This window comes from Pleuronectes platessa, chromosome 4, assembly GCF_947347685.1.
Source record: "Pleuronectes platessa chromosome 4, fPlePla1.1, whole genome shotgun sequence".
Lineage (NCBI taxonomy): Eukaryota > Metazoa > Chordata > Actinopteri > Pleuronectiformes > Pleuronectidae > Pleuronectes > Pleuronectes platessa.
Window position 1 is genome coordinate 30,087,157 of NC_070629.1, and position 25,308 is coordinate 30,112,464.

At 46.7% G+C, this 25,308-nt stretch overlaps 3 protein-coding genes across 4 annotated transcripts; 2 read left to right on the forward strand and 1 right to left on the reverse strand.

Annotated features, from left to right (window-relative positions):
• Positions 1–838: 838 nt before the first annotated feature.
• LOC128437742 (tetratricopeptide repeat protein 16) lies at positions 839–7,829 on the reverse strand. The gene is made up of 14 exons (XM_053419982.1): positions 7,319–7,829; positions 5,821–7,227; positions 5,483–5,533; positions 5,385–5,434; positions 5,168–5,258; positions 4,646–4,783; positions 4,338–4,438; positions 3,976–4,105; positions 3,483–3,697; positions 2,973–3,262; positions 2,189–2,333; positions 1,932–2,097; positions 1,471–1,604; positions 839–1,362 (listed from the first exon to the last, which is right to left on the reverse strand). The coding sequence occupies exons 2-14, from the start codon at positions 5,848–5,850 to the stop codon at positions 1,152–1,154; spliced, it is 1,752 nt and encodes a 583-aa protein (XP_053275957.1). The 5' UTR covers positions 5,851–7,227; positions 7,319–7,829; the 3' UTR covers positions 839–1,151.
• On the forward strand, positions 6,273–13,994 carry slc2a8 (solute carrier family 2 member 8). Its single transcript, XM_053420001.1, has 10 exons — positions 6,273–6,643; positions 7,690–7,852; positions 8,197–8,403; positions 9,094–9,193; positions 11,371–11,582; positions 11,780–11,929; positions 12,248–12,356; positions 12,442–12,600; positions 12,685–12,830; positions 12,923–13,994. The coding sequence occupies exons 1-10, from the start codon at positions 6,549–6,551 to the stop codon at positions 13,067–13,069; spliced, it is 1,488 nt and encodes a 495-aa protein (XP_053275976.1). The 5' UTR covers positions 6,273–6,548; the 3' UTR covers positions 13,070–13,994.
• Positions 13,995–15,100: 1,106 nt separating this feature from the next.
• Positions 15,101–25,308, forward strand: LOC128437732 (protein HIRA). Of its 2 annotated transcripts, none has more exons than XM_053419969.1 (25): positions 15,101–15,338; positions 16,680–16,742; positions 17,085–17,195; positions 17,388–17,478; positions 17,735–17,829; positions 18,038–18,133; positions 18,399–18,559; positions 18,727–18,894; positions 18,986–19,099; positions 19,312–19,382; positions 19,811–19,916; positions 20,119–20,340; positions 20,655–20,740; positions 20,813–21,007; positions 21,141–21,296; positions 21,399–21,615; positions 21,760–21,867; positions 22,030–22,178; positions 22,274–22,435; positions 22,521–22,579; positions 22,773–22,878; positions 23,095–23,217; positions 23,351–23,514; positions 23,625–23,713; positions 24,941–25,308. In XM_053419969.1, exons 1-25 carry the CDS (start codon positions 15,302–15,304, stop codon positions 25,055–25,057), a joined length of 3,066 nt encoding a protein of 1,021 aa, XP_053275944.1. In that variant the 5' UTR covers positions 15,101–15,301; the 3' UTR covers positions 25,058–25,308. The 2 variants fall into 2 exon arrangements, with proteins under 2 accessions (XP_053275944.1, XP_053275945.1); XM_053419970.1 differs by having other exon boundaries at positions 21,141–21,284.

Here is a 25,308-nt window from a genome sequence, read left to right on the forward strand (position 1 = left end):
CACAGAAAACGGTCCTCATAAAGGAGCCGCTGCTCAGGTGCCACACGTCCTCACAAACACAGAACCACTCACACACACTCTTCTGAGGACCTGTCGTCGATAGTGTCAACACAATAAGTCTTGATTGACAGGTCTCCGTGGTCGCCTGCACCCACATTCCCCGGCAGCGTGGAATTTCATTGGGTATCGAACTAAAATAAAGAAATACATCTGAACAAATAAAAACAGACTTGTAGACCAGGAGGTTTCCTCTCGTCCCAAAAAGGTAGAGGAGGAAAAACGTCGTGTCAGTTTCCATCAGAGTCGCTGAAGCACGAGGGTTCTGAAGCGACTGCGACAGCCTCTGGTATGTTCGGCATGTTTGTGCTCTCGGCTTCTCGATGGCGAGACAGCAGCGCCGGTGCCACAGGTCGATTCTCCGAGGGCCGGCTGTTTCCACAGCTGCTGTTAATGCTGCGAGGTCAGCTGACTCTCTGAGAACACGCTCATCACATCTTCACAAGGCGACCACCAGGGGTCAAAGTTCACCGACATGTGAACAGGTTATTCGCCTCCTCGCAAAGAGCTTTACAGGAAAACTCACATTCACACGTTCATACAACTCTTCAACACACAACTCTTCAACAGGGACAGTTTGGGGTTCACTGTCCTGCCCAAGGGCACTTCAGAAATCAGGCTAGAGGAGCCGGGGATCAAACCACAAACCCTCTGTGTAGTAGACGACCCGCTCTACCCCCGAGCACACTGAAGAGAGTGTGTTTGTGTGTGTGTGTGTGTGTGTGTGTGTGGACCTCTGACCTTCAATATGACTCATATTAAATCACTCGGACAATTTAAATCAATTATTAATCCTGAATTTTTATTATTTTTATTTTTATACACTATGAAGATAAAGAACCAAACCTTTGATCTTAGAGGATAAAACACAGCGGAACTTCCCCACAACCCGCTGTGTCTCTGCCGCCCTCTACTGGACTCAGGCTGGAACTGCTTATCAACGTCACATCCATTTTTCAAATGATTTCTTTATTTTTTTTAATGTTCTTCTTTACAATTTGTCATGATGTGTTTTATATTTTAAATAAAGTGAAAGTCTTAAAGAAACACAACTTTGGTTTTTGTTTGTTGTTTTTTGTTGTGGTGGTTCTTCCTCACTTTAGTGGATAAGAACATGATGATGATGATGGTGATGATGATGATGAAGTTTTTCCCATGAGCCCTTGCAGGAGGCTCCTCACAGTTAACTCCGCCTCCTGTTGGTTCACCCTCGACCTCGGCTCATCTCCTCCTCCTGAGGAGTCACCTGACTGAATCGCTGTCGTCTCATTGGTCAGAGTCGTCAGTCGGAGCTTCTCGCTGCGTCTGATGAAACATCACAAACAGATTCATGTTTCTGTTCCTCTCAGCCAATGAGTCGTCTGGACACGTGAACATCATCTGTCAGCGTCGGGTCCGAAGTGAAGTTCTGACCTTCGCTGCTCAGAGACGGCGCCGCAGGCCTGGATGGCGTCTGTCAGCTGACCTCTGACCTGCTGACCTGCAGGACTCGACAAAACATCAGAGACACAGCGTCCAGGGAACAGACTCATGAGCATCGGAGGCAGCTACACACACACACACACACACACACACACACACACACGTAAGTTTATTTTTAAGATGAATATGACTGTTTTGATATCTGACAGTGTGCGATTTGGTGCAGATCAGAATCAGGAGTGAACTTAAATGTGTTTTTTAAGGAGACTCTTTGGTATAAACTTTACTGAGGGATGTTCTCGTTGTTTCTGAAAACATAAAATCAAAAAGGAAATTTGAGATTAGAAAATGAGATAAAAAAAGTTCTGGTTTAATTGAGCTGAAGGAAACTGTGAGTCCCTCAAACTGGACTCGTCTCCTGGAGCCTCCTGACGGTGAGGAGGCGCTCTGACCTCCTCGCTGCTGGGATCCAGGATCAGTGTGCGGATCAGGTCCTCTCGGGCCCCGTCCAGCTCCCGGAGCCTCCTGAGGGCCTTGGCTCTGTCCTCATAGGACCGAGCGGCTGAAGGGTCGTAGTGGACGGACAGAGACAACATGTCCACCGCCTCCTGGAAACGCCTGCAGAGGAACACAACACAGCTTCTGTGAGTGTGTGTGTGTTTGTGTAAGTTTGTGTGCGTGAGTGTGCGTGTGTGTGTGTGTTTCTCACCCCTCCTGGAAGTGGAGGGAGCCCAAAGTGTTGTGGAGGACAGCGAGGCGCAGCCGGAGAGCCGGGTCGTCCGGTCGCATCATTTCCTCGGCCTGCTGGTAGTCGGACAGAGCGTAACACAACTCCCCCTGTTTAAAGAAACAGTCTGACACACACACACACACACACACACACACACACACACACACACACACACACACACACACACACACACACACACACACACACACACACACACACACACACACACACACACACACACACACACACACACACACACACACACACACACAGTGGAGGGGGGGGGGGGGAGTCTGACTGAGCTTAAATGTGTTAATTACATAAATCCAGTTGTACAGTGCAGAGCAGTGAACCAGTTCAAACTGTGTTTACTGCAGTTGGAGAAATGCTGATCAGGTTTTTCTGGTTTGTGTCCGTGTGATAGTTTCTGATCCGACAGGTTCATATTCACACGTCAGCTGAGACGTGGTTATTTGATCAAAGAAGTTCAACAAACATTTCACTCGAAGCAGAATCCAGCGTTTTCTGCCCTGAAGCAGCAAATAATCAGATTTACTGAGTTTTTGATTTATTATTAAGACTCAACTATTCTGTTGCTTTTAAATCTGTAACTTTATTACATTAAATCCTTTAAAATCACTGATTCTGTTTGTTTGGGAGAGGAGGAGGAACCTGAGGAGGATTCAGCTCCTCCTGAACATCTGGATCCTGAGGTATCAGAGAAACACCAGGTTCTGCTGGAGGGGGGGGGGGGGGGTCTCACCTCCTCGGTTCAGGTACAGCCCCGCCTCCTCCTTCTCCTCCTCGATGGCCTTGTTGAGGAGCAGAGCAGCTTCAGCGTACAGACCTCGGCTGAAACACTGAACCGCAAAGTCGTTGTAGGTGAGAACCAGCTGAAACTCCGCCTCCGCCTCCAAAGAGCCGTCCTGCCTGTGTCTGACCTCCACCTGACCTTTGACCCCACCCTCCTCCTCCTCCTCGCTGAGCTCCACAGCCTGAACCAGATCCTCGATGGCGGCTGTGAAGTCCTTCAGGCGTCGGTGGAGAATCCCTCTGAAGAACAGAGGATTAGACTGAACCACAGAATCGATCTGAAGATCTCAGCTCAATAATAAAACAACTGATTTATGTGATTAGTTAATAACAAAGAGAAACAATCACCTGCTGGTTACTGATGGAAACATGAATATACATATGATCAACTTCATCACCAGAATACTACGTCACACTGTGTGGTATCAGCTGCTTCCTGTTTCCTGTCGGTGCTGCTCACCTGAACAGGTGGAGGCGAGCGTCCTGTGGACAGTTCTCCAGAGCGGCGTTGATCCTGCAGACGGCTTCAGTGAGCCGCCCGCTCAGCGCCCGCTCCACGGCCTGAAGTCTGGCTCCTTCCCCGGCCTCCTGCAGCTGCAGCAGCAGAGCCGAGGCCTCCGGACACGTCGGGGTCAACGCCAGCGCCGACCTCACGTCCCGATGACACTGGGACGTCTGGACGGGAGTTCAGCTCCATTAAGAGTCAGTGGGAGGAACTTTAACAGAATCTCCACCAACTCATTCTAAGATAAACTTAAGTTTTAACACGTCAGACAGAAGTTTTCATTCTCTTCACAAACCTCTTGGAGAAATCTGGTGATTTCAAACTTTCTAGGACTTTTGTTTGTGTTTTGATAGAAAGAAAAACTACAGATTCAAGTCCTGTATCAAATTCAATCACCTGAATCTGTAACTTAATCTTTAAATCTGATCAAGGCGTGTGCAGCTCTGACCTGCTGGAGTCGTCTGTGCAGCCGGGCTCTGAGGACGTAGAGGTCAGAGGTCGGACCGTCCGATGTCATCCAGTCGTTGACCAGCTTCAGACAGTGAGCGTGACGACCTGCAGCTGCCAGACAGGCCAGACTGAGAGACACCGAGTCATCAACATTAATGTGACACAGAAATATTAGAATATCTATAATAACGTCCTGATTGGCTCCTGATTGGTTCAGGGTCCAATCAGGGTCTGATCTATTCTAATCCTGGACAGTCGGAGGAAGTTGAGACACGTCGTCCATCTTTATTTACAGTCTGTGGTTTCTTCAGATATGACAAACTTCTGACATCATGAATAAAGAAGGTTCTTGCTGGTTACCGTCTGGCAGCGAGGACTCTGCAGCCGGGCTTCAGCTCAGCAGCTCGACTGAACGAGTCCAGAGCTTCTGAGAAGAGAGCTCGGTCGAACAGACACTGACCCTGAGGAGCAGGAGACACAACGACCCAGTGAAGAATGAAGATGAAGAGGATTTTCACATCACAACTGTTGTTTTAAATCATAAATGTGTCCTTGTGTTGTTGTGATTTTGTTCATAAACACACAAACAGGTAAAAACATGATCCTGCGTCTGGGTACAGGGTGATAGACCCCAGTCAGAACAGAGGGGGCGCTGTGGAGTCTCTCACCTGGAGATAGTAGATGAAAGCCAAGCGGCGGCTGAAAGCTCCGGGTTCCAGGAGCTCGGCCTTTTGAAAGCAGGCTGCTGCTGACTGGAAGTCACAGAGCTGCAGGTACGATTCCGCCTGAGCCACAAACAGCCGAGTCTGAAAGACACACACAACTGAGGTTCAAATTGACAAACACACAAAAACATACAAAAATAACAAGATGATACCAAAAGTGAAGCCAAAGCATCTTGATCGCCCCCTGGTGGCTGGCTGCAGTATAGATGGCAAAGTCATTTATCATCTTTACTGACAGACAGTGGTGAATATGTATTACAGATATTTCTTTCCATTTATTGCTTGAATAGATTTTTCCTGCACTTTACTTTTATTGTTATAATCAGGTTTTTTATGACTTCAAAAACATCTGAGCTACTTGAATTAAAAAGTAATAATAAAACATGTATTTCTTCCCATCATCACCAGTGGAAACACACACATTGTTACACGCAGTCAGTGTTTGTGTAGTTTTGTGTGCAGCACCTGCTCCGGCTGCAGCGTGGCGGCTCTAGAGAAGCAGATCACGGCCTTCTCGTACTGTCGCTTCCTCACGGCCTCTTCTCCATTTGAGTAACTACACAGAAAAATACATTTAAAGTTTTATTCAACCACAGAACTTGAGTGACTGAGACTCAGTGAAATCTAAAGTCAAGTCCAAGCTGATGGAAATGTGTTGTTTCCTCTCAGTACTGGTCCTCACTGCTCTGAGGCTCTGCTCTGGAGGATGAGTTTCCCCGTCAGCTCCATTCTGTGACGGAGCTTCAACGTTTCACTGGAACCAAAAAGCTGCTTGAAGGAGTTTCTCCTCTGAGACACCGAGGGAATCGAACCCTGCTCCTCTGCTCGCTGCTGCAAAACAAAACCACAAAGGTTTTAAACTCACACGAGGACATTAGACCGACTCACGAAACAGGTTACTTTAAATTTGTATTGTTTCCTGTTTTACAGACATAATGTATTATTGAAAAAAGAAATCAAATTAAATGGTTTAAAATTAAAAGCTCCATAACAAAGTTAATCTGTAGTTTCTTAACTTAGCTGGTGTTAAAATACTTAAACAAATCAAATAAAGCATGATTCAAACTGCTTCATAATAAAAACGGATTTAAACAGATTTAAAGTTCAAACCACCAAACCGCTGCTTCCGGTTTATTTCCCCGTCTCATCGTTTCTCTCTTCAGGCTCCATCCGGTCGTTCAACTCGCTGATTCAAGCTGTTTTAACTTTTCATTTTTCACTTCGTTGACATTTTAAAGTTTCTGCGTGATGTTGGTGAATCTGGACGTCACCAGGGAAACCACAAGCTTTTATTTTTATAACAAAAACTGGGATAGTTCCCTCCCTTCACTTCCGGTGTCGTTTCTATCCGGACGTTTTAGTTTTAGGAAACAACACGGAAGTTCGTCCACTTTGTACCTGATTATCATCGTTTACACATTTAAAACCACAATAAAGAATTAAAACCTTTATTCTACAAATTAATACAAACTAGAAACCATGATTTCTCAGAACGTGACGATGACGTGTTAGTGTCACTCTGTTCCGATGGCTCCCGGAAGTCTCTTATTCTGAAAAGATCCACCCAGGAAGCCGGACACGGTGATCAGCTGACTGACTTGTTGACAAAGCAAAGTGAGGAAGTAACAGGAAGTGAAGCTCCAGAGAAACAGCCCGGCTCCCAGGCAGCGTCAGGCCGAGTTCCGCGCTCCATTCACGGCTTCGTGTAGCTTCAGTCTCCGCTGCTCCTCTTCCTCTTCTTCTTCCTCCAGCTGCTGCTGCTGCTGTTGTTGTTGTTGTTGTGACTCAGTCCAACCTGAGGTTGATGGTTTGAAGACAGCCCAGGAGGTGAAGTCAGGCTTTCTGCATGGAGACTCCCAGTGAGCGGAGGAGGCTGCTGGAGGACGGCGGAGGAGAGGAGGACCCGGCCGGACTCATCTCCGAGCAGGACGCTTACCTGAGGTCAGTTCACACGACTCAGAGACCCAGAGAGACTAAGATACATAGAGACAAAGACTCATGTCTGAGCAGGAAGCTTACCTGAGGTCAGTTCACAGGACTCAGAGACACAGAGAGACTAAGATACATAGAGACAAAGACTCGTGTCTGAGCAGGAAGCTTACCTGAGGTCAGTTCACAGGACTCAGAGACACACAGAGACTAAGATACATAGAGACAAAGACTCGTGTCTGAGCAGGAAGCTTACCTGAGGATAGTTCACACGACTCAAAGACACACAGAGACTGAGATACATAGAGACAAAGAGTCGTGTCTGAGCAGGAAGCTTACCTGAGGTCAGTTCATACGACTCAGAGACTCAAAGACACAGACAGACTAAGATACAGAGAGACAAAGAGTCATGTCTGAGCAGGACGTGTACCTGAGGTCAGTTCACACGACTCAGAGACTCAGAGACACACAGAGACTAAGATACATAGAGACAACGATACAGAGACTCATGTCTGAGAAGGACGCTTACCTGAGGTCAGTTCACACGACTCAAAGAGACACAGAGACAAAGACTCATGTCCGAGCAGGACGCTTACCTGAGGTCAGTTCACAGGACTCAGAGACACAGAGAGACTAAGATACATAGAGACAAAGATACAGAGACTCATGTCCGAGCAGGACGCTTACCTGAGGTCAGTTCACAGGACTCAGAGACACACAGAGACTGAGATACACAGAGACAAAGACTCATGTCTGAGCAGGACGGTTACCTGAGGTCAGTTCACACGACTCAGAGACACAGAGAGACTAAGATACATAGAGACAAAGATACAGAGACTCATGTCAGAGCAGGACGCTTACCTGAGGTCAGTTCACAGGACTCAAAGAGACAGAGACACAAGGACACAAAGACTCAAAGATGCTACTATTTCTCTTATGTGATCAACGTGCTTTTTATTCGACCTGTGTGATTTGTTGTGAATCCGAATCTTTGTGAAGTTCTCTCTGAATGAAGTGTGTGTCTGTGTGTGTCTGTGTGTGTCTGTGTGTGTCTGCAGCAAAGTGCAGAACAGGAACTTGTACCTGGCCACCTTTGCGTCCGTCCTGGGGCCGATGAGCTTCGGCTTCGTGCTGGGCTACAGTTCCCCGGCGCTGCCGGAGCTCATGCAGATCTCGGACCCGCGGCTGCGGCTCGACGCCGTGCAGGCCAGCTGGTTCGGGGTATGACATCATGTGTTGATGAGTCACTGTATGAAGTGTTTGATCAGCAGAGTTACATCATGACTCAGCAGGTTCACGTCAGGTCAGAAACCTGCTGCCGAGCCTCGTGTGTCAACAGAGACTTTCTACCCTGTAGATTTAAAATACACTTTTCAGACCTACGTGTTTATTTGAAGCAGGATTTTAAGTTTATTACTCTTTGAATCAGCAGCTCTATTTGTTTAAGAGAAGAAAATTCAATGTCAACTATTTAATTGAATAACTCAAACCAAAGTCGGTCACACCCAATTGTAAGAAGCAGATCAAACTGCCGAGCTTGTTTCCTGAGGTGTGGTGTGGTTCAGTCCATAGTGACGGTGGGGGCGGCGGTGGGGGGGCTGCTGGGCGGCTGGATGGTGGAGAAGGTCGGCAGGAAGCTCAGCCTGATGTTCTGCTCGCTGCCCTTCGTCTTCGGCTTCACCATCATCATCGCGGCGCAGAACGTGTGGATGCTGTACGTGGGCCGGGTGCTCACCGGCCTCGCCAGCGGGGTCACGTCCCTGGTCGTCCCGGTAAGAAGAGCTTCAATGTCCACGATGAAGCTTCTGTCCTTTGTTTACATTCACACACGGACTTTGAATTAAATTAAACTCTACTTGTGATGCTACTTTTGTATCTGAGGTACTTTTACAGGAAAACTTTCAAAACTAAGCTTTAACTTTATCAGTGAATCAAAGAAGTTTCATTCAAACATTATAAACATGAATCAATGACTTTTTAAGCTTGTGGTAATTTGTGATTTGCATTTTCTCTATTTTCTGCTGTTTAACAAACCAAACCTTTAATCAGTGAATCAGGAAATTAATCAATGTTGGTTAACGAGTAATGAAAGAATCAGATAAACGTTCTGATGTGTCTCCTCATGTGTCTCCTCATGTGTCTCCTCATGCTTCTCCTCATGTGTCTCCTCCTGTGTCTCCTAATGTGTGTCCTCATGTGTTTCCTCCTGTGTCTCCTCATGTGTCTCCTCATGTGTCTCCTCCTGTGTGTCCTCATGTGTCTCCCCATGCTTCTCCTCATGTGTCTCCTCATGCTTCTCCTCATGTGTGTCCTCATGTGTCTCCTCCTGTGTCTCCTCCTGTGTCTCCTCATGTGTCTCCTCATGTGTCTCCTCTTGTGTCTCCTCATGTGTCTCCTCCTGTGTCTCCTCATGTGTCTCCTCCTGTGTCTCCTCATGTGTCTCCTCTTGTGTCTCCTCACAGCTCTACATCTCTGAGATGGCCCACGAACGGGTCCGAGGCACGCTGGGCTCCTGTGTGCAGCTCATGGTGGTGCTCGGCATCATGGGAGTTTATCTGGCAGGTACGTACGCTCTGAATACTCTACGTGTCTTTATATGATTTAATAACGACTGACTCCAGGTCTGTGGAACTGAGTGAAATGAAGATTAGAAAGAGAAACAGAAGAAAAGCAGGAGATGAAACCAGAACATGGTCGCCTCTGATCTCAGATCATCTGACTTTCCTCTGCTGGAAGTTTTCACCCGAGTCCAATCGTTTGTTTCTCATTACTTAAAACTAATGAACTCATTTCCTCTCAGCTCAGTGGAAGGATGTGGTCATGAAATAATTCATAAAATGCTGGCCTTGATCCAGAATTTATATCCGGACAAAAAATCCCACGATTTCTTTCTGTGAAAGTCTTTTTCCACATTTCCCTGATTGGTCAGAGAACAACTCGGATCCTGATTCGTTTAGACGACTCATGAGTCCGTGTGATTGGCTGCAGCCTGATTGAGTTTGAGCTGTTGGGCCTCGTGGAGCTCTGAACCCTGAGTGAGCTGTGAATGAAGAAGACCTTCGAGGTCAAAGCTGCAGGTTACGAGCTGTGAACTGATGCAACATTGAGTTTTATTACATTGAGTTTATAACCTCCACACACAGACTCAGGATCTGTGCTCTTATCTGAAATGTGTTGATTCACTCTGTGATGATTGATCAAGCTTCTCCTGCTGAGACGAGCAGGAGCTGATTGTCATGTGACAGATCGTCCTCAGATAGAAGCAACCCCCCCCCCCCCCCCCCCCGTGCCCGACCTGAGTGACATGGCTGCTCGCTCCCTAATCTCGTTAACTGCATGCCATTAGGTCACGTGACACCGGGGGTCTCATGACGGGCGTGAGACTCCGTTTTTTAGGTTGTTGGTGTGTTTGATTGTTTGAGTTGTGTTAAAGATTACAATATAAAACTATAAAGTTAAAAATTAAACCGTTAGTGGTTTAATCTAGGAATCAGATGATGGCAAAATAAATCAGCTGCTTTAACGATGCTGGACTCGAGGTCGATACCTCGAGTCTGTGACCTCCGATAATTTATAATAAACTGGAAAGAATCAGAAAGTTTGAAGATTCAGAAAGATTAGAAAAGACCAAACAGGAAGATGGGTCATGTAAAACAAAGAAGCAACGTTCAGCTGTAGACATCATGATCTCTTTCCATAGGAGCTTCTCTTAGATCTCATAAGCCTGATTTTCTCTGGATAATTCACTGTCAACTGTTTTCACTGGAACAACAAACTCTCTTCTTTCATTGGATCGAGGCTCAAAAGTCAGACGACTGAAAAATCTGTACAAAAACAACAAAAACAACTTCATGAGCTCTGAAAACATGTTTGTTGCTTGATTTGGAATAAACGTCTCTTTTATTCACTGGACAAATAAATGGTTTCATGAACCAGAAGCTTTTTTATAGTTTTCTAAATGTAAGGGCGGCTTCACGTGTCAAAGGAGAGAAGTCGACCACGATCTGGAATAACCTGTCTCAGGATGAGGAAGTGGATTTCACGCAATGTGGTTTGTTTCATCACAGACCAGCTGCTGCTCGGCCCAGAGCTCCACACTGTGGTCATTGTGGAGAACTCAGTGGAACAATCAGATCAGTAGAGAAGGATATTTTTAGACGGAGACATTCGTGAGGGAACTTGGACGTGACAGTGTCCTCTGTGTCCGGCACGAAGCAGCTCGTGGTCGCTGGTTAAAGCCGACGGACGACCAGTCCTTACATTCTTATTATTTAAATGATTTAAGTAGAACTCATACGTCCCAACAAACCACATTACACCCACTCATAAATGTCTGTCATCTGAATATGTCTCATTGTTTCATAAAGATTGAGAAATTATTCTCTGAGAAATCTAAAATACTGAAAAACATTGTTTCTCAGAATTTTTAAGAAAGTGAAAAGTTAATAATGTGCTTTTTTACAACACAGAAAAACCAAAACGTCATAATAATAGTAATAATAATAATAATAATGGGCCTTTAAAATCTACATTAAACAGGAACGTAAACAAAGTGAGCAGAGACTAGCAGAGAGCAGAGTGTGAATAATGATTCAATATGAAGAACAGTGCTCAGCATAACGTTAAAGATTCCATATGATCCCATACTTATTGATTTCCTGCTGACAGATATCATAACTTCCTTCCAGCAGCTCTGAGCAGTGAACCAGGAGCAGCTTCATTGTGAACTTCCTCTGCAGGTCTCTTCCTGGACTGGCGCTGGCTGGCGATCTGCTGCTCCGTCCCCCCCACGCTGCTGATGGTGTGCATGTGCTTCATGCCCGAGACGCCTCGCTTCCTGCTGTCCCAGGGGAAGCGGCGCGAGGCCGAGGAGGCCCTGCGCTTCCTGCGGGGGCCGGACGCCCCCGTGGAGTGGGAGTGCGCTCGCATCGAGAGCGGCTGTGACGAGCGGGTGAGTCCGGGTGGAGGTGTAAAGGACGGTGGGGGTGTGGCTTGTGATGGAGCTGAGGAATAAAGAACAGAGTGAGAGGTCCCACCAAAGGCCGAAGATGTTCTGACCACGACAGCACCACAGGACATGGACTGTTAAGGTCAAAGGTCAACCCGAGTCTCGCTGGTCACATCTGACCTGTCCCGTGTTCCTCTCAGGGCTCGGGCTTCCAGATGTCCGACCTGAAGGACCCGGGCGTCTACAAGCCGCTGGTGATCGGCATCATGCTGATGATCTTCCAGCAGTTCACCGGGATCAACGCCATCATGTTCTACGCTGAGACCATATTTGAACAAGCACATTTCAAAGTAAGAGGGTTTTTGAATCGTTATTTATACAATCGTTCAATTTGGCAAAAACAGTCGCCACAAACTTCCACAGATTTCAGTTCTTTATGGTGAAAAACACTTTGTATACACGAAAAATTTTCATTATACATCTCGTTAGAGCGATGAGTCTCAGTGGGATGATCCTGAATCAGGTCCGTTCATACCAGTCCAATCACTGGGATGTGGGATACCTCAGGGTTCTATACTGGGTCCCTTCTTTTTACCATGAAATACAAATGAGTCTGTTCACGTTGTTGTGGTGAAACATCTTGAAGATGTGAGTGTGTTGTGTTCCAGGAGAGCGACCTGGCGTCGGTGATCGTGGGTCTGATTCAGGTCGTGGTCACGGCGGTGGCGGCGCTGATCATGGACAAGGCCGGACGGAAAGTGCTTCTCATCATTTCAGGTATTTTAGAGCAGAATCCTTTTCTTTACTCATATGATCTCATTTGAATTCAGTGATCACAGATTGTTTTTGTTTGATAATCAAGGTTCTGCCATGGTGGTCAGCACCACCTCGTTCGGGGTTTACTTCTACCTGATGTCCAGGATCCACGATGGCGGCACCCCCCCGCTGAGCCTCCTCGGAGCCGAGGCGGACTCGGACCTGACCTGGCTCGCCCTCGCCAGCATGGCCGTCTTCATCGCAGGTGAGTCGGTCCGCGGATGAACACGGGGTTTTGTGTGTCTGTGTGTGTGTGTTGTACCACGTGACTCACTGGTTGTGTTCTCAGGTTTCGCTCTGGGCTGGGGTCCGATCCCGTGGCTCATCATGTCGGAGATCTTCCCCGTCAAGGTGCGGGGGGTTGCCAGCTCCATCTGCGTGCTGACCAACTGGAGCATGGCGTTCCTCATCACCAAAACCTTCCAGGATATGATGGTGAGTCTCAGCACCACAGGGACACCAGGAGTGTGGTGATGGTGGGGATTTGTGTAATGGTCTCACTCTGTCGATGTTCCTTTGATCTCCAGATACTTCTCACCAGCGCTGGAACCTTCTGGTTGTTCGCCTCCATGTGCATCCTCAACGTCATCTTCACCATGGCCTTCATCCCCGAGACCAAGGGCAAGACGCTGGAGCAGATCGAAGCCACGTTCAGAGGAACCTCCGGCCGGTGAGCCGGACCAGCAGCTGGAGGTAAATCCTCTGTGAACATTCAGCGTGAAGCAGTTTGAATCCTTCACAAACAGCTACATGATCTGAAAAGTGTTTTTAAAAAATGGACTAAGTCGCTCGGGTGAGCGCGAGCAGACAAACGACCTCCGGAGGGAAACTGACCTCGGTGAGGAAGACGCTACCTCCAAGGACACAGCTCGACACTGCCCCCTGCTGGCCTCACCTCTTAACTGACATGCAGGTTTAAATTCTCCTCTGGTGTGTGTGACAGTCTGACAGTTTTAATATATGCACTAAATATGTTGTTTTAAAGCTTGGATTCATGAACACAGGAACAGTGTAATGGGTTAAGTCTCTGTTCTTTGTTACTAAAGGTAAAACTTTTAACTTAAACCAGAGACAGGAGACTAAGTGAGGGCATTACAGTTTAATGGGTTCCAGGGTTGTATTGTTGGGAAAGAAACTAAAATGTTCATGGATTTTTGTTTTTTGTAATTTCTTCTCTGTTCCTTTTATAATATCAGGCTGAGAATTATTATTCCAAAACTGATTTTTACTATGAAAGTATGTTTGATTTAAAAACAAATTAAAATACATTTTTTTCCACTTTTAATTCAGTTTAAAAAAATCCCATGATTATGTGATGCACAATGTGACAAACACTATCACCAGTAGAATTACAAATTGTAGAGATAACATGGACGTGTATTTTAAATAAGTTCTCTTGGGTTAATCTTGTAAAGAAAAACTGTTATGATCTGATGTATGAGTTTATACGTGTAGAAAATGGATCATCCAGCCTTTTTTTTACAATTTAAATAATTATTAATAATGATTGTGGTGTTTTCTTTGAGGTCAATGAAGCTACGAAACAGAGACAATAAATGAAAGTTCACTCTACGTTGAGTCTGAACAGGATCAAATCAAGCTCTTTGTGTGTCCGTGTCTCTTCTGTGACTTTTTAAGTGTTTGTGAAACTGAATCTTACAGTGAAATAATATTTGCATTATTGTGGAACACGTGGAACGTGTTGATTCAAAGATTTTTAGCTTTAAGTGTATTTTAAATTACAGCCTCTACCTGTCAAATGTGAACATATGATGGATGGGGCAGAAAATCTTTCATCAACATTAAAACACATGTTAAACTCTGGAATAACGATCTTAAAACCATATATTTACACTCTGGGTCATTTATAGAACATTATATTTAACTATGACTTCATGTGTTGCGGGTCCACTGTCATTATCAAAACTAAAAACTACATGATTCTTATAATTCGGACAGTGAAGAAAAGACACACCAGGTTTATTCCTGATAATTTATTTAATTACGCTGGGTATTAATTATTTTTCAATTATCAATTACAGTTTGTGCCACAGGCTCATTTTGATCTAGATTTTAGGATTTTAATTACGAAGTATCGGTTTTCATTCATCTTTGAAATTCTGCACCCGATTAGATTTTATTAAGACGATTTGATTTATTTAGAATGTTTAATATATTTGATTTTCTATCAGTTATGACCTGGAGCAGGTCGGACTGAATGAATTGATCCTGTTTTATCCACATTATGTTTTTCATATTTTATTTATTGCACTTCTCATTAGAACGTTACAGATTCTACGTGTTTTTTCCGGATTGTTCGATTCTCAGATTAAATCGAACAAAAGAAAACTGTTGATACTTTTCTGTGCAGTTTAAATTCCCGAGTTTCCGCATTACAGGATATAAGTCCCTTCAAAATAAAAACTCTGTCTTGTAAATATCGTGGTAAAGTTGCTTTTATATTGTTTTTCTCGGATCCAGTTGATTCCATTTAAGAAGATGAAAAATACGTGCTAAATGAAAATATGTTTGAGTTTTATTTTCACTTCTAATCCTTTAAAGTCTGCACCCGGTGGATTTATTGTGACAGCTACCCGACACACGTTTCCGGTGCGCGGTCAAAATCAGCGGAAACGCATCCCGAGCTGCCCCCGGTGTCACCTCGCTGTTGGTCCGGGTTCGCCTCCGGTGCGTCGCCGCTGCTCGGGCTCGCAGTCTCCGGGATGATGCTGCTGCCGTTGCCGCCGCGGAGGTGATGGAGCTGGGGCACACACGCGGACAAGTGTCGCACAGAGTTTGAGACAAAGAGCCGGAGCTTCGAGTCGCTTCCCCCGCCCGGTGCCGCCCGCTGGACGGGCTCTTTCTGGACCGCAGGCCGGAGGAGGGTAAAGAAAGTGTCGGTGACCATGAAGCTGCTGAAGCCGAGCTGGGTGAGCCACAACGGTGAGAGCCCGCCGGGAGCCGGGGAGCCACTCGGGCTTTTGTTGTCGGGAGGGGGGGATCCGCGGGGCTCGACGGCGGAGCTCCACACGAGCTCCCCCCGGGGACGAACTCCCTCGAACCGGATTAAAGTCAACAAGTGAAACTCACCTGCTGGTTGTAGCTCGGCAGCGGCTCTGCCATCTTAATGTTTGCTAACCGCAGCTAGCTCGTTAGCCTGTTAGCTCAACTGCTAGCTCCACTGACCTGCCACAGCCTCCAAGTTGGGCTCTCGCCCCGACTCCATCTTACATCCCGACGCCCATCGAGCCCGCCTGGGTTCCAGTCCCGGTTCTCCGGGTCCGCGTGGAGGCGAGCCGCGGCCGCTGGGTCGCGGGGGCTGTCAGTGGAGTTCACCCCCAGAGAGGAGTTGAGGTTCAGGGCGAAGCTAACGAGCTCTCACATGGAGGCGATCCGCTCCTGATGGAGAAGTTCACCAGCTCCTGTTAAACAGTGTTCACTTCATCACGTTATAACATGTAGCTACTGGACACACACACATCAACACACAACCAGCAGGGTAACACAACCAGGATCATACCTCTGCTAATGACAACAATAATCAGGTTTATCTGTATTTCTTATAGAACATTTCACAATAACAATAAAAGTGACTCAACAAGGAGCAATATTCACACAAAGGAAGTGGTTTCAAATAAAATAACACAATAGAACCTTTTAATAAACCATAAGATGGTTGTTGTTGATAAATAACAAAGGGAAATTGATAAATGTACACATAACTGACATCTCAACAGATAATGTGATAATGATAAAAGCAACAATAAAGTGTTTCCTACATGAGATGCAACAATATAAATAAGTTATTTACATTTATGAATTGAACTGAACCCTGCAACCATCAGATATGTATTGTTTTGTGTGATTTGTTCTACATTTAAATCTTAATATATCATAACTGACAGAACAGAAAGCAGGTTAACATTGTAATATTAATGTTTATCTGTAAAGAAACTTTTTCTACACCAGATTCATCTAAAACTGTTTCACATCAACAACAACAAAACATATTGATTTAATAAGAAATACATATTTGCACATGTAGCAATAATATTAATAGCAGGCGGCATGGTGGTGCAGTGGTTATCACCATGGTCTCACAGCGAGATGGTTCCCAGTCCGAATCCCAGACAAACCGCCTGAAGCCACGTTTATAGAAACAAGTTCAGTTCATTATTTCTTGGTCACGTTTAATGTTTTTCTCCCTGAAAATCAACTTTTTCTTCTTCTCTTATTATAATAACCTGTTTGTGTCATTCACTCGTTTCACGTTGTGTTTCTCAGGCAAACCCATATTTTCAGTGGACATTCATCCTGATGGCACAAAGTTTGCAACTGGTGGACAAGGTAAGAGAACTGCTTCACTGGTTTGTTCTGAAATGGACAGATAATTATAGAAATGTTCACTTTTTTAAAAACATGCACTGAATGTATTTCATAATTTTATCCTCCTGTAGTCTCAGGTTATAGATAGATATAGATATAGTTGATTCCATCCTCTCTCTCCATATGTGTGAGGTTTTCAGATGAATCTCCTGAACCCATAGAACTGTTTTTTTTTCGGGTGGGGGGGGGGGGGTGTGTATCTTCACCACTGTCATGACACAGAAAGTCAGCTTGTGTGTGTGTGTGTATGGGTTGTGTATTTTTTGTGTATGTTGTTTTTTCTAAGTGTTGTTTTATTATCAGGGGAAGATTCTGGAAAGGTGATGATCTGGAACATGGCGCCGGTCCTCAGAGAGGAGGACGAGAAGAACGAGAGTATTCCCAAGATGCTTTGCCAGATGGACAATCACCTAGGTAACCAGCCCCGTTGTGTTATCTGTTGTTGAGTCAGATCGTGTTGTGCGTAGAAATGTAATATTTGTTGATTAATACACGACACGTCTTCAGGTTCTTATCCACGAGGGATTTATTTTGGTTTATTGAGTAAAATACGTCTTCTGATGTCAAACTATCAAAGTTAACACAAGTGTGTGTGTGTCTGTGCAGCATGTGTGAACTGTGTGCGCTGGTCCAACAATGGACTGTACCTGGCATCAGGAGGAGACGACAAGCTGGTCATGGTGTGGAGGAGAGCTGCGTACGTACAAACACACAATCAGCAAATACACATGATGCATCTACAACAAAACAAGGAGAGATGAGACCAAATCTGTAGAAGTTGATCTCATGAAATTTCCATGATTCTCAACACAACAGTGGCCTTCAAGTCATAAATACAAATCAGAGATAATACTCGAGTGCAAAGGATTAGTTCGTGTCCCTGTTCTGAGTCAGCTGCTCGTTTGTGTTGACTGTGTGTGTGTGTGTGTGTCTGCTTGTGTGTGTCTCTGCAGATTCATCGGTCCGAGCACAGTGTTCGGGTCGAGCAGTAAACTGGCCAACGTGGAGCAGTGGAGGTGTGTCACCATCCTGAGGAATCACACCGGAGGTAACACAACCATACATTATGCAGCATGTACACACACTATGTTCTCACAAGTTACACAACGAGTCAGATGAACACTGTAACACACATAAACACACTGTGTACTAGTATCTTAACTAGTGACATTTTAACTTTGACTTTTCTCTAGACTCACACGTTGATATCTGACTGTGTGTGTGTGTGTGTGTGTGTGTCTGTGTGTGTGTTGTAGATGTGATGGACGTGGCCTGGTCTCCTCACGACGTGTGGTTGGCCTCCTGCAGCGTCGACAACACCATCGTCATCTGGAACGCTCGTAAATTCCCAGGTACGAGACTCTGCTCCGACACAAGAGCTGCAGCTGAATGATCGACTGGCTACACAAACTCGTGGATCAATCAAAAGTTGATTTCATATCATCACGCCATTTAATTCACGTTATTAAAAAGCTGACGTGACAGTTTATCAGTGTTTTGTTTGAAAGAATCTGTACTTTTTATCAAATCCGATGCTGCTTGTCGTTGGAGCAGGATTTATTCCTTGGCCTCTCTTCATCCATGTCCCTCTGTCCCTCTGTCCCTCTGTGTCTCCAGAGATGGTCACATGTCTGCGGGGACACACTGGGCTGGTGAAAGGCCTGACCTGGGACCCGGTGGGGAAGTACATCGCCTCCCAGGCCGACGACCACAGCCTCAAGGTGTGGAGGACGATGGACTGGCAGATGGAGGCCAACATCACCAAGCCCTTCAACGAGGTACAGACACGTGTTGGTGCTCCTCAGTGCTCGTCCTGTGATTCAATCGTTTCTTCAGGTGGACATTTCTGTATCTTCTGTCCTGTTGCACAGTTTCACTCTCTCTCTCTCTCTCTCTCTCTCTCTCTCTCTCTCTCTCTCTCTCTCTCTCTCTCTCTCTCTCTCAGTGCGGCGGGACGACCCACGTCCTGCGTCTGTCCTGGTCCCCTGACGGTCAGTATCTGGTGTCGGCTCACGCCATGAACAACTCCGGCCCCACGGCCCAGATCGTGGAGAGGGACGGCTGGAAGACCAACATGGACTTCGTGGGTCACCGCAAAGCTGTGACCGTGGTGGTGAGGACGTTTCACCCTCGTCTTCGTCCATTTGAAGATTTACTCCCTCGGGTCTCGTCCACGTTCTGACGTTTCTGTCTCTTCTCTGCAGAAATTCAACCCAAAGATCTTTAAGAAGAAACAGAAGAACGGCAGCTCCCCAAAGCCCAGCTGTCCGTACTGCTGCTGCGCCGTCGGCAGCAAGGACCGCTCGCTCTCCGTCTGGGTCAGTTTGGGTTTGAAGGTTTACGATGCAGCTGACTCATGTTTAAAGAAGGGGGGGGGGGGGGGGTTGTCGAGCCTCTTCAGTCGATCTGAGTTCCAAAAATTGTTGGCGAGTTGATAATTTAGGTAAAAAGCACAGAGTGTGAATTAGAGACGTGTTCGATAGAATGTTGAGGGATCACGAGTGTCCTAATGTCTTTCCTCTCTCTCCAGCTGACCTCACTGAAGCGCCCCCTGGTGGTCATTCACGACCTCTTTGATAAATCGATTATGGACATCTCCTGGTGAGTTACTCCTGCCACACACACACACACACACACACACACACACACACACACAGAAGAGTCTGTGTCTGTTTCCCTGAATCGTCGTCAGTGAAAGACCCAAAACTGAAGTCAAAGTCAATGTAGGACCTACGCTATACATGTAAGCTGGTAATATTGATATTTGGAAGTCTGGGGCATGTCCATAAGCTTTCAGTCAGTGGACTACGACTGGCAGGACTTAGTAAAACACAATCTAAACAACTAGCAAAGTTCTGCTCTGTATCAGCTGCTAAAGGTAGTCTTGCTGTTTGGCGTAGGAGATGTTTCTTGTACCTGTGAGTCACTAAGCTGTATTCAACCTCTGAGAAATGTTTGAATCCTTTTTGTATGAATATGATTGGTGGATTCAAATAAATTATTTAAATGTGTGTGTGTGTGTGTGTCAGGACTCTGACGGGTCTGGGGATGTTGGTGTGTTCCATGGATGGCACTGTGGCCTACCTGGACTTCTCACTGGATGAACTGGGAGACCCGCTGAGCGAGGAGGAGAAGGTAAGACTCTCATCAGGCTCCAAACACATTCAATTATTAATCACAAAATCAATCGTTAGAGACGGAGAAGAGATTTTCACCCTCTGCACAAACTTCCTTAGAAAACTGAAACATAACATTTTTCCTTTGTGAGCAAAAGAGAAACTACAGTTTTCTCTTAAGAACCCAAATCAAAGTTCTGCTCTCTCCCTCTGACGTACAGAACAGCATTCACTCCAACATCTACGGGAAGAGTCTGGCTATCACCAGCACCGAGGCTCAGCTCTCCACCACCATCATCGAGAACCCGGAGATGCTCAAGTACCAGCAGGAGCGACAGAACTCGGCCCAGGCCACCGCGGGGCCGGGCAGCGCCGGGCCCGAGTCCTCCGCCCCCAAACTCAACAGCGTGATGAACGGGGAGTCTCTGGAGGACATCAGGAAGGTACGGAAATAAATCCTCTTCAGAGGGACGAAGTCAGAAGTCTGAGGCACTTGATAATGGATCATAAATAATTCATTGTATAGTAGTTCATTGCTTGCCTTTTAAAATACTGAGTTTACCGTTTCACACACTGTAATGATGTTCAGGTTCAACAAGGGGTGAATGAGCCTTTAGACGTTGGAGCAGTAGAAACAGAGAATAGATGCAGAACCAACCAGAGCAGACCTGGCACATGTTCAAGTCTTCATGGTTTTATAATTTTATTTATGATATTTTTGGATCTTGAATTTCTGGGATGTGTCATTTTCCTGCAGAACCTTCTGAAGAAACAAGTGGAGACGAGGACCGCGGACGGCCGGAGACGGATCACTCCGCTGTGCATCGCTCAGCTGGACACAGGGTGAGTCTCAACGTCCTGGTGTCCTCTCTCAGGACGATGGAGCAGACGATCACTGTCCTTCTGTCTCTGCAGGGACTTCTCACCGGCTCTGTTCAACAGCGTCCCCATCCTGCCCTCGGGCTGCTCCATGTCCAATCATCTCATCCCTCAGATCAGCTCGGACTCCTGCCCGGGTCCGGCCTCCTCTCTGGGGCTGAGGCCCGGCAGTGACCTCCTGCTCAGCTCGGCTGCAGCCGGCGGCCTCAAGGGCCTGGAGGACAAAGACGGGTACAAGACCACCTCCACTTTCTTTTCTGTTCTCACACTCGTACTTTATTCTTTGTTTTACATGAAGATCGCTCTTGATTTTCTCCTCAACCTCCTTCTCTTCGTCTCATGTTCTGGTTTCCATCTGTTTCAGTGTGAAATCCACTCTGCTGCTCACGTCCGCCTCCAAGATCGAGCCGATGAAAGCTTTGGACTCCAGGTTCACCGAGAGGTCAAAGGCCACGCCGGGCATCACGGCCGTCATCACCTCCATCTCTGGACTCGTGCCTCTAGAAAGGTCTCAGTTCAAGTGAAGTAGATTTCAATAGTTCATAAATGAGACGGAGCAGAACTTTGAGAAGCAAAGAATCCGTTCACAAAGCAAACTGAGACTTTTCTGTTTGTCCTTCAGGCCCAAAGACGGTGTCTCTGTCCTGAAAGACCCTAAAGCCAAAGACGACTCCAGCAGCGACAGCGAGGACAAGATGGCCACCATCAACAAAAACCTGTCCTTCAGCAAGAGGAAGCCGGATCTGCTGATGGACGGAGCGGAGGTGGTGGAGAAGAGGAGGAAGGGACGGCCCAGGAAAGACAAGATCTCCGCTCCCATGGCCCAGCCCTTCACTCAGGTAGAGACGAGGCTCCAGTAAATGATCAAATAACCAAAGAGTAAACATTAAAGTGAGACTGTGCAGGTAGCTTCATGGTGGGAGATGCTCTGTGATGCTCCTCAGGCTGATGACAGAGTGCTTTGTGCTTCCTCTTCCTGTCAGGTGACTCCTCCAGCCGAGCGGGAGCCGAGCAGAGTGACGGCTGCTCCAGCTCCGGTCGCTGTTCTCCGGCTGCCGACGCCCAAAACTCAGAAGTCCTTCAGTCTGCAGGTGAAACACCGTCTGTCCTCTGTGTCCTCATCTGTGGACTTAATGTGTCCAACGTGGAGACCTGCAGCCCGTCGGGGGTTAGAGCCTTTTGATCCTTAAAGGTTGTTCAGGCTGAAACTGAAGTCTCTAATGGAAAGTGTGTGTTTGTGTGTCTGTGTGAAGGTGAGCATGGAGCCGTCGGTGTTCCTGGAGGTGGAGAACGAGGTGTCGCTGGTTGCCGGTTCGAAGCTCAGCCAGCTGCGATGCTCCAGAGACGGACGCGACTGGAACACGCTGCTGCCCAGCTCAGTGGTCACGGCAGCAGGAAGCAGGTGGAGGCTCCGCCCACACGTCACAAGGTCGATTCTGTTTGTTCTGTTCATCAACAACAGAATCTCATGTGTCTTCTGCTCCTCTTGTCCCTCAGTGACGTCCTCGCGGTCGCCTGTGAGGACAGGATGTTGTCTGTGTTCTCGTCCTGTGGCCGGCGGCTGCTTCCTGCCATCCAGCTGGGGACCACCGTGTCCGCTCTCCACTGCGCCGCCCACTTCGTCATGGCTCTGACGGCCGGAGCGGCGCTCTCCGTCTGGTCGGTGCTCGCTCACGTTGAACTCATTGATGGAGACGGTGGTTCCACTGGTTTCAGTTTGTTTATCTGTGGTTTGTCTTCACAGGGACGTTCAGAGACAGAAAGCGCTCGTGAAGAACGAGTCTCTGAGGAACATTCTATCTGGTGAGAGACGTCCAGGAGCAGTTTGTCCAACACTTTGAAAATCAAAACATAAACAGGGTTTTATTTTAGTGTAAATTAAGTTAAATAATTAGTTAAACTAATGTTTGAGATGTTAATTGATTGATTGATTACAGTAATGTTGAGTCTGAGAGTCCAGTCCTGTTCCTTGTCACTGACCAGCTCTCCCTTGCAGGCGTGGACATCACGGTGTCTCAGTCTCTGCTGACTCAGCAGGGGGTCCCCGTCATCGGACTCTCCAACGGGAAGTCCTTCTGCTTCAGCTCCTCGCTGGAGACCTGGTGAGACCCTGAACTGCACTGGTTCGGTTTGTGTGTTTGTTTGATTGTCGTGTTCAGAATTGTTAGACAGAAGAAACAGAAGAAACAGATGAGGGACACGTATCCAGCTTTTGTGAATCAGGGACAGATGCACAGGAAATGTGGTTCAGTGTGTAGTTTATGAATCCTAATGGTTTTAATGGTTTGACTCAGCTTCCTGTTGTCTGTCTCCCTCAGGACTCTGATAGCAGACAAAGGAGACTCGCTGGTTCAGTGTGCAGACTTCAGGAGCTGCCTGCCTTCCCATGATGCACCTGTGTCCTCGGGGCCGCTGGCTGTCATGCAGGGACGCAACCTCAAGTACGACCGTTTTTAATCTCAGATTTTCCTGAGTCAAAATAAATGTGTCCTCAGTTATAAGACCAGGCATCGAACTGAGTCACCAGGGGATCAAACCTTCAGTCCACTGATGATAAACTGTGTGTCCCTGCAGTGCTGGTCGCCTGGCGTCCCGTCTGTCCTCCACCCCCCACCACCTGCAGCAGAGCATGACGCTGGCCTTCCTCGAGAACCAGCTGGCGGCGGCTCTGACCCTCCAGTCGGCGCAGGAGTATCGTTACTGGCTGCTGATCTACGCCCGGTTCCTCGTCAACGAAGGTTCGGAACCGTTTCTGTCTCATCACTCACTGCCATGATGAACATGTGACTGTGTAGATGGAGTGTGAGGAAATCAAGGCTTCCTCTGATGTGTGTCTTCCTCCGTCCAGGCTCCGAGTTTCGTCTCAGAGAACTCTGCAAGGAGCTGCTGGGTCCCGTCCACAAATCTGCTGCCACCTCCTGGGAGCCCACGACTCTGGTACGTGAACGAAAGAAACTGAAACCTCAGAAGAGCTGAGAGAATCACCAACGTTTACAAACACTTTAATGTTTTAGTGTCTGAGGCAGAAAGAAAAACATTTAATAGCTTCAACATTTGTCTTTCCCTGTAAATCATCTTTAAATTTTAGCAAGAACATGGTCAGGGTCTGAATCTTCTTCTTAGTTGTTGTCATCGTTGTTTTCATTCTGATTCGATATCGCTCTCATCATTTTGACTCTCGTCCATTTTCTGAAACGCTTCTTTGAGACTTAGACTGAGAACATTTCTCTGTTGCCACAAGTGTTTCAGAGAATCACACTGAAGTTCATCAGTCACGTGTAGGGTTGCAAAGGGGTGGAAACTTTCCGGTAAATTTTCACCCTTTTCCATGGGAATATTGAGCTCGGGAATTGGGAATTTTGAAAAAAAAAAAAAAAAACGCAAACTAAACGCTGAGCAATAAAAACATCATTCAAAACTCTATTTTAAAGATGTATGGAATGCATCACACGCTGCACGTTGAATTTCAACCCTGCACTGTGCATTCCTCCATTACATGCACAGATCATTCCCAGCATCCTTCACACTACAGCTACATCTCATGTGTGGAGACATTTCACCTCAGCCAATGTAGAAGGAAAGGCTGTGTACATTTGCATATACTGTGCAAAGACCTATGTTAAGAATGACACAAAGATCCAGAAGCATAAAGTCAAGTGTCCAAAGTTTCCTCAGGTCTCAAATCAGCCTATGACAAAACAAAATGTTTATATTTATGTCTGTATATGACAAGGTAAATACAGTTATTATAAATTACCCACAAAATTTCCAGTTTATTCCTGTTAATTCCCCTTAATTCCCATGGAAAGTTTCCAACTTTGAATATTCATGGAATTTTGCAACCCTAGTCACATGTCTTGAATATAACAAACACTCACGCGGCTGTAAAGGGAGGAGCATGCAGGCATCGCACCTGGTCTCAAAGGTCCAGGTCTCAAAGGTTCAGGTCTCAAAGGTTCAGGTCTCAAAGGTTCAAGTCTCAAAGGTTCAAGTCTCAAAGGTCCAGGTCTCAAAGGTCCAGGTCTCAAAGGTTCAGGTCTCAAAGGTCCAGGTCTCAAAGGTCTAAATATCAACTGTCATAATTGAGGTGCATCGTGTTTAGAACCCTGTTTCCAGCTCGTGCTCTCACCATGAAGCTCACTGCTCGGTGCTCTGTGTTCTCAGGGTCTTCGGAAGCGGGAGCTGCTGCAGGAGGTTCTACCCGTCATCGGAGAGAACCTGCGTTTCCAGAGACTGTTCACGGAGTACCAGGACCAGCTGGAGCTGCTGCGCAACAAATAACACACAGGCCGACGCACACTGGGACTCGTCGTGGAACTGGTTTGGTTGGGCTCGGCTCGGCTCGGGTAAACTCTGACTGTTTCATCTTGGGAAGCTTGAGACGCTGTTGAGGCCCGAGCGGCTTCAGGGCACCGGGACGTTTCTGTGCCGTCGCTCACCGGGGACTAACGGGTGCTTCTTCTTTTTTTTTATCACATTTTTTCACTAACGCCTTTTGTCTGTTTTCTGAGCTATGCACCCCCCCCCCCCCC

Coding starts and splice junctions, on each gene's coding strand:
- LOC128437742 (XM_053419982.1), bottom strand. CDS start 5,850: ATGAGACGGGGAAATAAACCGGAAGCAGCG. Junction 5,534..5,820: donor GAAATAAACCGGAAGCAGCG/GTTTGGTGGTTT, acceptor TTTGTTTTGCAG/CAGCGAGCAGAGGAGCAGGG. Junction 4,784..5,167: donor CCACGCTGCAGCCGGAGCAG/GTGCTGCACACA, acceptor TGTGTCTTTCAG/ACTCGGCTGTTTGTGGCTCA.
- slc2a8 (XM_053420001.1), top strand. CDS start 6,549: ATGGAGACTCCCAGTGAGCGGAGGAGGCTGCTGGAGGACGGCGGAGGA. Junction 8,404..9,093: donor TCACGTCCCTGGTCGTCCCG/GTAAGAAGAGCT, acceptor GTCTCCTCACAG/CTCTACATCTCTGAGATGGC. Junction 11,930..12,247: donor TTGAACAAGCACATTTCAAA/GTAAGAGGGTTT, acceptor GTTGTGTTCCAG/GAGAGCGACCTGGCGTCGGT.
- LOC128437732 (XM_053419969.1), top strand. CDS start 15,302: ATGAAGCTGCTGAAGCCGAGCTGGGTGAGCCACAACG. Junction 23,515..23,624: donor CCGGTTCCTCGTCAACGAAG/GTTCGGAACCGT, acceptor TCCTCCGTCCAG/GCTCCGAGTTTCGTCTCAGA. Junction 23,714..24,940: donor CCTGGGAGCCCACGACTCTG/GTACGTGAACGA, acceptor CTGTGTTCTCAG/GGTCTTCGGAAGCGGGAGCT.